Source organism: Lithobates pipiens, unplaced genomic scaffold (assembly GCF_037356315.1).
Source record: "Lithobates pipiens isolate NorthernLeopardFrog02 unplaced genomic scaffold, aLitPip1_a1.2 Scaffold_16, whole genome shotgun sequence".
Classification (NCBI taxonomy): domain Eukaryota; kingdom Metazoa; phylum Chordata; class Amphibia; order Anura; family Ranidae; genus Lithobates; species Lithobates pipiens.
In genome coordinates this window covers 545,978,414-545,992,383 of record NW_027507748.1, presented here as the reverse complement: position 1 = coordinate 545,992,383, position 13,970 = coordinate 545,978,414, and the positions used below count along the sequence as shown (strand labels likewise).

The following is a 13,970-nucleotide window of genomic DNA, read 5'->3' as shown; positions in this document are numbered from 1 at the left end:
TTACATCTTTGTCCCAGTGACCATTGTCTCCAGAACTGAAAGTGAGAAAAAATGCAAAATTTTCAGTTGTCACTGGAACAGTTCCAATGATGACGATGGTCTAAGCCCTTGTACACATGGTCGGACATTCCAACAACAAAATCCGTCTGATTTTTTCCGACGGATTTTGTCCGAAACTGGTGTTGCATACACACAGTCGGACAAAGTTGTCGGAAAATCTGATCGCTCGGAACGTGATGACGTTCAATGGTTACAACGGGACTACGTTCAGGCTAGTAGCCAATAGCTTTGGTCTTGTAATTTGATCTGAGCATGCGTGGCACTTTGTCTGATCGGAATTCTCTACAAACAATCGGGCAAAGTCCAATCGGATCATGTTGTCAGAAAATGTTATATCCAGCTCTCAAACTTTGTTGGACGGACATTCCAATGGAAAAAGTCAGATGGAGCCCACACACGTTCGGATTATCCAACAACACGGTCCGATCGGACATTTTCCGTTGGAATTTCCGACCGTGTGTACACAGGCTTAGAGAGGGTTTCTTTTTCTTTGGAAAATTTCCCCAATGGGACACAGACACAAATAATATGACAGAGTTTGTCCCTGATGAAGTCATCTATGCCACAACATGTAGAACAGGGCTAGGAGACACAGGAAGAGTCTATACTGTTAGCATAGGGAGTAGATGTGAGTTCCAGGAGCCAAACAATGGCGGTACTCACTGAACGTATTATTGGACTCACATTGCTGCACGCTTTTCAGAACTAATGCACGAACTGGGTCACTATTTATGTGAGTGGCTGGTTTTATTTTTAATTTTTTTTAAGAATTTATCGAGAACACTGTATATTATTTGTTTTCTCCCATATATAGTGATTACCATATAAAGGGAGATATATAGATACCTGTCTTTCTTGGTCTGATGAAGGACTTGTTGCCTGAAACTTTAGCAAAACTGTAACCTTTATGTCTGATGGGCAGATTTTGGACCATATTGATATAATAGCATCAAGCAGTTGCTGCATATTTGTCGGCTGCACATCCATGATGCAAATTTCCCATTCCACCACATTATCTTGCTGGAAGTAGCCATCAGAAGATTGGTACACTGTAGTCTTAAAGGGATGGACATGGTCAGCAACAATACTCAGATAGGCCGCGGCATTTAAACAATGCTCATTTGGCCCAAAGTGTGCCAAGAAAATATCCTCCACTCCATTACACCACCACCACCAGCCTGAACCGTTGACACAAGGCCGGATGGATCCATGCTTTTATGTTGTTTACACCAAATTCTGACCCTGCCATCTAAATGTTGCAGCTGAAATCAATGTACATGTCTGACGATCCATGGTGTGCTGGCAAATATCTTCATTGTGACTTTCTGCACCAGTTCCCAGCTGGTTGTTGCAGCACCCAAATCCTTGACATCTTATCCTGGAATATGTGAATTGTAGCCTCAGTTTTCTCTTCTAAGCTGACAGGGTGGCACCCGGTGTGGTCTTTTGATGCTGTTGCCCATCTGCTCCAAGGTTCGATGTGTTGTGCATTCAGAGATGGAATTCTGCATACCTTGATTGTAACGAGTGGTTATTTGAGTTACTGTTGCCTTTCTATCATCTAAAACCAGTGTGCCTATTCTCCTCTGACCTCTGACATTGGCAAGGCATTTTTATCCAGATAACTGCCGCTTACTGGATATTTTCTTTTTTTTTGAACCATGCTCTGTAAAGAGAGATGGTTATGCATGAAAATCCCAGTAGACCAGCAGTTTTTGAAATACTCAGACCAGCCTGTCTGGCACAAATAAATCTAAAATGCCTAAATGCATTGAGTTGCTGCCATTTGATTAGCTGATTACCAATTTGTGTTACCAAGCAATTGAACAGGTGTACCTAATAAAGTGTCCGGTGAGTGTATACACACACACACACACACACACACACACACACACACACACACACACACACACACACACACACACACATTTTTTTGCCTTTCATTTCTATTTGAATTAAATGGGTTGTTTTACAAGGTAAGGGTTAAATGAAATGGGAGCAAATAGGAGAAGTTTATTGTTAGTGTTTAAATATACCATATTTATAGGTGTATAACATGCACAGGCGTATAACACACACCCCAATTTTAGGAGGGAGGTTTAAGGAAAAAAAATAACGCATAAAGAACTTTAAAGCAAAATTAGGGTCACAGCTCATCATTGCACCCTGCCCAGTGCCCATCTGCAGCCTCTAAATTGCCTATCAATGCACCCACCCCAATGCCCATCTGCAGCCATTAAATTGCCCAACAATGCACCCTGCTCAATGCCCATCTGCAGCCACTAAATTGCCCAACAATGCTCCCTGTTCAGTGCCCATCTTTAGCCATTAATTGCCCAACAATGCACCCTGCTCAGTGCCCATCTGCAGCCATTAAATTGCCCAACAATGCACCCTGCTCAGTGCCCATCTGCAGCCGTTAAATTGCCCATCATTGCAGCCTCAGCAGTGTTGGATTATCCCTGCTGTCTCTGCGGGAAGAGGAAGAGCGATCACCGCTGAATTACACAGAGCCGCGATCTCCTGTGTACCCGTCACTCCATCACTCACAGCCACGCCTCCTGGCCCTGCTCATACGATAGACAAAACAGTGGCCCAATGCGGGGCCAGGAGGCGTGGCTGTGAGTGACGGAGCACCAGTTAAACAGGAGATCGCAGCTGTATGTAATTCAGCAGTGCTCGCTCCTCTTCCCTCAGAGACACCAGGGATCGGTGTATAACACGCACCCATGATTTTCCCCTGATTTTAAGGGGAAAAAAGTGCATGTTATACACCGATAAATACTATTATTATTATTATTATTATTATTATACACAATTTATATAGCGCCAACAGTTTACTCAGCGCTTTACAATGTATAGGGGGGACAACACAATTACAGTACAGTTCAATACAAAAGGTAAATACAGTACTTTAAAAGATTATATGACAATCTAAAACATATTATGACGGTACCACACCCATTAAAGCTAACAGCATTAAGATTTTGTCTTTCCTGTTTAATTTTAGGGTAGAAAAATAATATATGTAAGCACAATAGCGAAATAGCTAAAATGGTAAGTTCCTCATAATAAAAGTGAATTGTGAAATTCTATACAGGGGTACACTGACTCATGCCGTGGTTTGAGTGTGGTGTACATTTTATTTGCTTTGGTAGCTTTGGATTCCAGGTTAATTAGGGAACAGTAACGAAGGACAGTCAACACTTTTATTTTGGTTTTCAAATAGCTCTGCATTTTTGGTATTGTTTCAACACTGTACAGCACGTGCGGTTACAAAATCACAAAGGGCAATCCTCTAAATGATCTTTCACTCCCTGGTGATATAAGTGTTTACAGCCACAGCAATCTTTGCAAAATGCTGCTTTTAGCAAGAGTTATATTATATGGAAAGATATCATTCTATTCAAACAAGTAAATTTTATCATTATTGTCCATGAAACTAAAATAAATTGCATGTTCTAGGTTTCTTATGTTTTTTTTTATATCAACAATTTAAAACTTAGTATTAAAAGCTATAATTATTTTGTAGTATTTATTTTTATTATCAATTTTTAAAGAGCAGTGGACCATCCTTTCTGTCTCTCTCCCATTGAAGATGTCAGTTGAATATTCCTAAATCTGTTGCAAGCAGTTTAGGGCCTATTTTGCTAGAAATTAATCTACATAAAAAACTAGGGCTGTATGTTTATATTCTGATCTGTTGTTAATGAGAGCGTTTGACTGTCAATAATACCAGCCCACTACACAGAAAATGAAATCAAAAGCACACTAAAATGCAAAGAGAACATACCGTAACAAACTCAGGGCCCTAGTTCTGCAATTATGCAATTATCCTGTACTAGCCACTAATCTATTGTATTTTTCATAAATAAATACAAATATATATATATATATATATATATATATATATATATATATATATATATATATATATAATGTACTTTTTTTTTTTGATCTAATTTTTTACATTTATTACACATATTATCTATGGTTTTATGTCATGTCTATTCAAAGAACGAGCAGGACTTATAGAATCCATTTTATTTCATTTTAGACATGTGCTCACCTTTATGAGTCTCGGCAAAGGGTAAAACAGCCATCAGAAACAAGAGATGTCATTGGTCGTTGCTTTGTTCTGAGTCAAGATCTCACTACCAGTGAAGACCTCGATGGAGGAGACTGGAAATTCTGTGAAGGTCGGCCTCAAGGACACGAGATGTTTGGGTTCTGCCAACAAGGACTGTCAGCTGGATTCACCTCGGATAATCATTACATCATGTTTGGGGCCCCTGGGACCTACAACTGGAAAGGTAACTATTATAATGTTGTTGATCATTTCTCTGGAAGTTGTATCTCATTTGGATAAAAGGGATTAAATGCTAAAGCGGGTCACAACAGCCAGTGTCTTTGGGTTTTCCTTTTTTTTGAAGAGATAAAATTTAAAATTTTTAGGCATTTCACTTAAAGTAGAATTCTGGGATATACCTAACTACTCTTACAAATGTCCCCTTACCCCCTCCTAACTCCTTTTCTGACCAACCTGTCGGGTAAGAAGGATCTGTAGACTTACCTATTTTCAAGCTGCTCTGGTCCAGTCATGTGATCTCCCATTGCAGCCATCGCCAGCTGCAGAAGAAAGAGTACTCAATGGCTGGCAATGCCTGGAAGCAGTGATGGCACCCATGGGCTTACTATGGCTCATTGTTTGTGCTCCCTCCTCTCCCCTGCAGCCACTTCTAGCTGACACAGGGGAGCTGGATCATGTTACCGGACCAGAACAGCCTAAAAATAGTTAAGTATACAGATCTTTCTGATACTGGGTATACACATATTGAAATTCCCCTGGTTCTGCAGGAACTGGACAAATTTTGATCCGTATGTGCCCCTCTCTCTGTTCAACCGTGTGCAGGCAGTCCCTTTCATGTCAATTGGGATGTAGCAGCTGCACAGACAACTGCTTCTCCCAATTTGACATCCATGTGGGTGTAGGTGTGTGTGGGTGCATGTCCCTAAACTGATTGCATTCGGGCACATGCACCTGCACCCACACTCTGTGTCCATGCAGTCATGAATGGCACTCCCTGCATGCAGATGCACGAACAACCTGTGCATCCCGAACAGGCAAAGCATGGTCCTCACACGTGTGTACACTTAAGTACGCCTGTACGAACGAGGCTTTAATTAAACATTAAAGTAAATGTAAACTACTAGACAACATTTCTATTTCTAGAGCACCGTGTATCATACATTTTCACCCAAAAAATAGTGTTTTAAACTTTTTTTACATCCATTTTCTATCACAGTCATACTTATTTCCTGTAGCCTTTTTCAGCCATCTGTCTACATACACCCGCTCCAACTTGGGGGCAGGTCATTGCTTTGGACCATTTTCCTGATTGTGACAATCGTGGACTATGCCTGTGCAATGTGTGTCTGTATTGCCACATCAGTTTACACCAAGGGTGCATGTGACAAGGTTACAACACAGAGGCACCGTTCGGTCAGTTGTCACTCTGTAACAGGTGTCAACTGCCTGAACAAAGGACTTTCACAGTTGGATTTCGCAGTATTCTTTAAAAAAAAAGAGCTGCATATTTAAAAAGACTGAAAACAACTTTTGAAATTATGTCAACATCTTTAAATCAGTGTTGAGTGATTTGGATTTAGACAAAGGTTCGCTTAAAAATGGAACCATAGGCAAACAGCTAAAATATACCAATGCTACTATCTGTCTGTTCAGTAGATGGCTAGACATCATCTAGAGCTCTACATTTTTAAGTGATATTGTACCTGATGATGCCTGATGAGTTACCTTTTCAGATCATAGTATCTACTGTATATAGGCAACAGCATGGGCACTTAGGAATGTGGGTGCAGCCTTCTCTTTATAGTATACTTGGGGAAGCAGTCCTTTCTTAGAGATTGGCTCTTTGCAATTGTTTGTTGAGAATTATGTGAATTTAATTTAAGCCTGAAAACAGTAGAATTTTTTCAAAATATGTATGTTTCTTTATAAATACATACGGTAACTAAATTAAATAATTTTTTTCTACATGCCAGCAATTCTACTTCTAAGAAAATTAGAGCTGTTTTTTTTTCAGATGAACTGTTTGGCTTCTGAAGTCAACGATAATCTGTCCATAAACATGTATTACTGTAATAACTATACTGGTAGGAATGTATGGCTTTGGTGTAGTCTGTTTCCAAATTTGCAAACTGATATATAAAAATTTTACATAAATTAAAAGTACACATTGCTATTTTTGAGGGTGTCTTGTAGTGTCACTTCAGTGCTGCTGCTTCTTTATTTATCATTTTTTCAGGTACTCATTGTAGTCTTTGGTGTGTGTGCTTTCCATCCAAACAGCAATTATGTATGTGTTTAAGGTCTGAGCTTCCATCTCATGCTTACTTTGCCTCCCAGGTGAGCTACGTGTGGAGCTCTTTAATCAGAGTGCTCTGGATCTTGGTACTTACGATGACGGTCCATATGAAGTTGCTGGAGAAAACAGCCAGAAACCCGAACTGATCCCACTGCCATACAACAGCTATCTTGGTATGAGGTTGTGGCTGGTTGCCGAAAAAGAGCCTGAAAGGGAAAGAGAACTGCTTCAAAATAATACTGACTGCTGCCATATTTAGGCTAGCAATAATCAAAAAACTATACATAAATGTACACAATTACTGCAGCAATATATAGAACATTACAGATCAGTACGTTTCAAAACATTTTTAAATCATGAATACTTAATAAATTGTAGTCATGGGTGTAACTATAGATCATGGCCCCATGGCATCATTTTGATGGCCTCCCGGGCAACCAACATTTGTGGCATCCAGGGGGGACTCGGCTGGGGGCATTCTCCACAGGCCGGTAATATTATATGTTGTGCTGGGGGTCCCTGCGTGGAGACACTTCTCTATTAAGGAATCGGTTAAGTAGAACCTTAATAGCTACCCACTCCTCTTGCAGACTTGTTTCAACATCTTTCAAAGGGAAGCCTTCCAGCTCCTTGAGCCTTTGAAATGTCATGTTATCAAACAATGAGCGTGACAAAGGAAGATGTGAAAAGGTGTGCCACAGTAAAAGTATGTACTATAAGAACATCCATTTTTACCATGCACACCAATCATTGTGACACAATATGAATTTTATTTAGCCCACCTAAATTGGTAACTATCATGAAAAAGCCTGTTGGTTGCTTGCCTCTCCCAGGCCAAAAGTTATTAGTTAACTCCCAATGTAGAGGACAGGCAATGCCTTCCTAATTAATTCATAAGGCAGGGAAAATAGAGGCCCATACATGGGATACAATGTCAGTGCTGGGTCCAGTCTTAAGCTCTAGCAAGCCCCCTTTAGCCACTCCTAAAGGGAAGCTTTACGGTTATGGCTCTGTGAGCAGAACTTTCTAATAAAGCTTGTGTCATTGTCCCTTGTAGTGGATTTTCCATAGCAGAGTAGGTATCATGTACTTTTTCAATGGAAACTAGGAGTTTAGCACTGGTTGTTTAATCAGGTTTAGGTTCTGAGTAGATCTCCTCCTTGGGTCACAGATTAATAGACAAAGCAAGAGCGAATCCAGCAGTATTCCTGCAAAAACTAAAAAAAATTTTTTTAGCTTAAATCAGAAATGTTGTTTTGTAGTGCCTATTAAAATAGTGGTGGGAAATGCTGCTGTAGTATATAATTTGCTCCTAAGATCACTAAGTGAACCAAGCGAATATGACAATCAGAAGATTGCTAATGAGAAACTATCTGCAAAGTCTCTTTCTCGATCACACTCTCTTTCAGCTTCCTAGGCCACAACACACACTTCTTTTCTACTTTCTAACTCGTGTTCCCTTCTTTTTCTCTCTCCCCCTCTACCTCTCTTCCTGGGGGATTCATGATCATGGCACAGGAATCTTGTTTGTCACAAACATTGATAGTTCAGACCCGGATCAGCTGATTTATAGATCACCGGAGCACAAGGAAGAGGGAGCCAGACTGGGCCCTGATGTGGCTCTCAATAGCTATTTAGGTTTGTAATTTGCATACGTGTGTGCGTGGGCCAGGCTCAGCTCCTTCATCCTGCATGTTTCTGTCTCCCCATGAGTGCCTGCCTATGGCTCTGGTGACCTGCATTTTTTTCCGATTTGCATGTGCTTGGCATTTATGAGCACACATGAGCAGACGGTGGCATAGAGCTTTTTTTTCTTCATTTTGCATGCGTTTACATTATTCACATATCTGCTTTAAGCTATACAGCACCATGGCTTATATTTAATACATACCTGTAATATAGTATGAGGACAACAGTGCAAGGAAACCAAAGAAACCATTCAGAGACCAGCTTATGGCAGGTTACAGTAAAATGAAAGCTAAAACATATTGGTTGGTAAGGTTAATAGCATGTTGTGGCCCTGTCATAACTTTATTAAATGCACTTAAAAAGGAAACACTCAGATTGAAATTAGAGTAAAAAAAAGTAAACGCATCACTCAAATGACTACTAGAAAGAATGTTATTTGCAATGAATGCTATATGCCTGTTACTTGTGATAGTGCTATAGATCTCTACATGTATTACTATGACACAGAATAGAATAAACACAAATATGCTATTAAATTAGTGGATAATTGGAATGCAATTGATTTAACTAATTCTGATTAATTACATTTCGCTATTTGCATATGCTTTGTGGTTTGCTATGCAGTGCATATGACACTTGAGCTACTTGCAATGTGACTTGCAGCCATGCAGCTTTGCTTTAAAGTGGTTGTAAACCTCACATATGAAATGTGAACAAAGCATATGCTTCTATAGTCTGTATTTGTCTCAATTAAAAGCACAGAGTGTCATTTCTGTCTGCTACTTCGTTCTTCTGCTATCAGCATGAATAAATTCTAACACATTTTCCTGACACCAAGGGAAACATGGTGGCAGGGGAGAGAGCTCCAGCTGATTGACAGCCTCAGCTCTGTTTCTGTGTGAAAAAGGGGGGGGGGGGATGTCTCTTGCCTCTAATCAGCTCTCAGAGCTCTCCTCACTGAGCTCGCCAGAGTGTAACTTCAGCTCTCCGCTCCCTTTTTTTCCTGAACTCTCAGACAAGCTTCTACAGATAGGCAGATACAACTTATGAAGGAGGTTTTCTTTTCATCTCTATGCATCCCCTGACGATAGCCCCTTCACTGGGTATATGTAAGGATTTACAACCACTATATCTCTTGCCAGACATTGATCATGGGTATCTCTTGTAGATTTGCATCGATTCAATATTGTGATTTTCAGATTAATTTCTCTTGTTAGCTGGTGATATTTAATTGTTGTATAATTATATAAACATGTTGAAATGAAAATCCAAGTTTTTAAAAATCCAAAATGAATTTATAGAGTTTTGGGTGGAGTTGGGGAGGGTTGAGTACCCCTTGAGAATTCCTATAGGTATTCAGGATCTATTCCCACACTTGGCATGGCCGTAACAGGCTAAGCTTTGCTCATCACTTGATCATAATTCTCTATACAGAATATTTACCAGCGCGCAAAGTAGGTAAGAATGCCCTATCACTCGCTCTAGAGGATTCTCCACTGGATTATATCCACAGTGGTGGTAGAGAGCTTTAAACGCCCAGAAAGGAATTGATCCATGCCCCATTTCACAAAAAATATAAACATTTGTTATTGCTACAGCTCTACAATAAATCATTAATATTAATCCAAATTAAATGACCTTGGGATTGTTCTCCTCTTTGTAGTAATACAGAGGAGCCCTCCTTTCCAAAGCTATGCTGTTCCTATTGATTTGGGTCCTCAGTTTAAATTTCCACCAGTATCGCTTGGTAGTATGGTCTGACCATTTAGATAAAACAATGCTATATACGTGCCATTATAACTAAACTTCATACTCTGGCCTACCAAAGATATTTTGACAGCATCGGGATATATGCCCTGCCATTGTATACAAGAGGGTTGCAGGAAGCATCAATTACTTATTTTACTGCATAAAGGAGTCAGAACCAGTGGTTAGATTATAAAGGACAACACTAGCCAAGCAGAAAAAAACACATAACAGCCAAATATACTCAGTAGCCACTTTATTATGTAAACCTATACAGTATATATAAATGGTTGCCCATAGTCAACCAATATTGTGAATACCCAAGTGCTGAATTTAACATCTCCATCTCATAGCAGAAATGGGGATTTGTCAAAATAGACAACATTTTTCTAATCTTTACCCATTCAGTCTTGATAATTTTGTACCCACCCTAGCCTAATTTTACTGCCCTGCACTGGGCTTACAGCAGTGGAACTCCTTCTGCACCCAACCCTTGTAAAGAGTGATCACCTATGCGGATGCGGGTGTATACTTGTCATCTTGAACAATACTATCTATTCTTCAGTGACCACTCTCATTAGCAGGGTGTTCAATCCTATAGACTGTAGAGTATTAAAGGCCCAAGAGGCCAGCGGTTTCTGAGATTCTATAGCCTTCACCATCTGCTACCAGGAATCATTCCACAGTGAAAGCCAATTAAGTTGTGGATTTTTCCCATTTTAATGTTTGGCTGAGCCTCTTCACAATGCTTGCATGCTTTATACATATTCGCTTGCACTACATGATTCACCATTTGGCTATTTTAACAAACAGGCCTACATAATATAGTGACCGCTGAGTGTAGATAGGAACTGTAATGCACATACTCTTGTGAGACACCTGTTCATACTGTGATATATGATTACACAGACTGCAACGAAGGATGGTAACACTTTTCAGGCACTGCAGTTCTGCAGGGACACTTCATGAATTCAGATGGATGCACGGCATCTCAGTAGACACACACTATAAGGTATTTTATCCATTTCAGTGGAGTTGTTCCTTAACTCCATGTGAACTGAATTTAGTGCTTTAAACTTCAAAGCGTCAAGTTTCTGAATATGTGCTTGGACTACAGACAAATGCCCTGTACACACACAGTCAGACTTTCCGACGGAAAATGTGCGATCGGATTGTGTCGTCGGAAATTCCGATTGTGTGTGGGCTACATCGGACTTTTTCTGTTGGAATTTCTGACACACAAAGTTTGAGATCTGGATCTAAAATTTTCCGACAACAAAATCCGATCGTTTAAATTCCGATCGTGTGTAGACAATTCTGACGCACAAAGTGCTACGCATGCTCAAAATAAATTACGAGATGAAAGCTATTGGCTACTGGCCTCTTTATAGTCCCGTCGTACGTGTTTTACGTCACCTCGTTCTGAAAGATCGGATTTTCCGACTTTGTGCGACCGTGTGTATGCAAGACACGTTTGGGCCAAAATCCATCGGAAATAATCAGACGGATTTTGGCATCGGAAAGGCCGACCGTGTGTATAGGGCATAAGAGTTTTGCCCAGGAGTGTAATTATACTACAATAAAAGGTACAAACTACCTGTGTCTGCTATATATATAGTACGAGGGACAGGTTGAACTTGTAGTGGCAGTGGTGAACCATGCATGAGACAGGGAACCCAGGAACACTTTAATCAGGTATATTCAGCAAAGTATAAGACAGACACAGTTTCAATGCAGGAGGGCAACTGCAAAAAGATCTATCATTAACAAAATAAATGTCTGCTTGACCAAGCAACTAACTCCTGTTAGTCAGTTTCTGACTAACAGGATGCCCACTAATAGGCTCCCCAAGACAAACAGGCAGCACGTGTACCCTTTTTAGTGTTCGGTCAGCACTCAGCTTTTCATCCAACCGCAGGCTGATTCTCACAAGTATAAAGGCCTGTAGACAGTGGAGACTAATAATGAGGTCTGGCTTCAAGGTTAGATGTGGACCCAGGAATGCTTTATCATACCCAAAGTTCAACAAAGCCTCTGGACTCCAGGGTCCAGAACAGGACTTCTGAAGAAACAGTAAACTCATATTCTCCATATCAGTCTTCAACCCTGGAGCTCCTCATTAAGTGCAGTTGAGGAACCCAGCTGACACATACACTCTGATGATAATATAATATAAGAAAATATTTATTTCACTTTTGTTGAATATCACAGGCTCGCATAAAGGCTGCAAGTTGCAATATAAATATAACTGCACATCGCTTCTGCTACATCTTTCTTTCCTATGCATCGAGTTGTTAATGCTGTCCACATTGCACTGTTTTGCTGCTTCATTGATCATGCTGGTTGGCTGTGGCTATGTAAAATAACATCCTACATATGATTTATTAAGCATCATCCACCTTTACAATATATCTCTTGGATTTACATTGTGTGATAGAAGTATATATATTTTTGGTAGTAGGAAGAAGGCAAACATAGTATAAATAGTTATAACTCACAGAAGCTGTTCTAATAAATGAATGCTTTTTATGAAAAGTAGCATGTTATAATGTAGGCTACTACAGGGGTAAATTTAATAAAATGTGCCACAGTTTATTTAGTACAAGAACAACCTATGTTTTTCATATGCACAGTCATGAATTATACATTTTTGCCAATCAACAATTATTGGATCAATTCTTGTTGGTATTTCACCATACCGTCCAGACTATAATTACACAGAAATAACTTCAATCGTATATGTAGGCAAATTCCCAGATTGTCCTATACATTTCTGTTTAAACAGTTTTAAAACATCCCTAATTTATTTAGCCGCTTGTAATCCAAAGTAACCAATTCTCAAAAATGCTTAAAAATCTTAACAAAGACGATAAATTTAAGTCTTAGTGGGTTTCTAATTGCTTAGAAACACCTGCTGTTTGTTTGCATTAGAGGGCTAACAGGCTGCCAAAATTTGGGTTAAACACATAATAATAGAAAAAAAAAAATCTCAGTACCTCTGTTGTGAACTTTAAACAGTCATTTCTGCACAATGCCTATAACTAGAGAGGTAATTAAAGGCTTTTTTTCTAAGTATTTCTAGGCAAACTCCCCCCCCCCCCCCAGTCAAGTTTTTATTGCTGTTTGTGTCCCCATTGAGGAGGTTGACTGTTGTCACTGAGATAGGAAGTGAAGGAATATCCAACATCTTAGTGTTCTACCCAAAAGAATGCCAAGTGGAAACGTTCCAATAAAGGCACCTATTCCAACTGTATAAGTGGGAAAGTCCCCGTTGCGTCTCTGGGACAGCAAGTGAAGTGAAACTTCCCCAATGGTACACAAACAGGAAAAATAAACTCTCAGGGGTTTTAAAACTGAATTCCAGGTATTAATTTTATAGCATAGTTACATTGGTCCAGCTTGAGCAAATGAAATTCACGTGGAAGCGTCAAATCACTATAGTAGTCAGCTACTAGAGTGATCACCGCTCTCTTCAGACTCCCATGCTGAGCAGTAATGGTGAATACAGAGGGTCGCTCTCTTGACTGAGCCCATTTTTTTACCTGATTGTTTAACATTCCAAAATTAATAAGAGGTAAGGGTGCACCCTGGAAAGGATTTAGCAGATTTCCACAGGTTCTGTTGGTTGTTCTCCAGATAATGCAAATGAGGATAACCTCCAATACACAACACTCCAATTCACGATTCAAGTGTGTGGCACCATGTACGTCCAGATATAGGTATACTATGAAAAAAGAGAAAAAACAGAACATTGCAAATAACTTTTGGGCTATAATAAATCAAAGGTTATTTTCATGAGTTTTGACTGTTGTTGCCTAGTACCTTCTGCATGGTTTATGCAAGGTATAATTTTTTTTCTTTTGGTCTGATGATCACTTCTTTATTTTACATTTAGAATGAATGATGGATATCCCTTATCGGTGGCTACCTTTAATTGTTAATATCATGCTAAGTCAAAGGAGTTTATTAGGTCATAGCTAAACAATGGACACTAGTAACAGGAAATCCTTCTGTTGGATCACTTATTCACCATAAATAACAGGATGCATGGGAATAAGTTCTTATTACTTCTACTGTGTTAGATACAAA

At 39.6% G+C, this 13,970-nt stretch overlaps 1 protein-coding gene across 4 annotated transcripts in view; it reads left to right on the top strand.

The window, feature by feature from the left end:
* ITGA7 (integrin subunit alpha 7) overlaps window positions 1-13,970 on the top strand; it is a 206,745-nt gene that overhangs the window by 116,316 nt on the left and 76,459 nt on the right. For 2 of the 4 annotated variants that reach the window (XM_077483360.1, XM_077483362.1), the window contains exons 4-5: window positions 4,118-4,373; window positions 6,488-6,619. In XM_077483360.1, coding sequence (XP_077339486.1) covers window positions 4,118-4,373; window positions 6,488-6,619 — 388 coding nt within the window. Of the gene's footprint in view, window positions 1-4,117; window positions 4,374-6,487; window positions 6,620-7,964; window positions 8,085-13,970 lie in introns of all 4 variants that reach the window. The other 2 variants (XM_077483363.1, XM_077483361.1) reach the window with 2 other exon arrangements.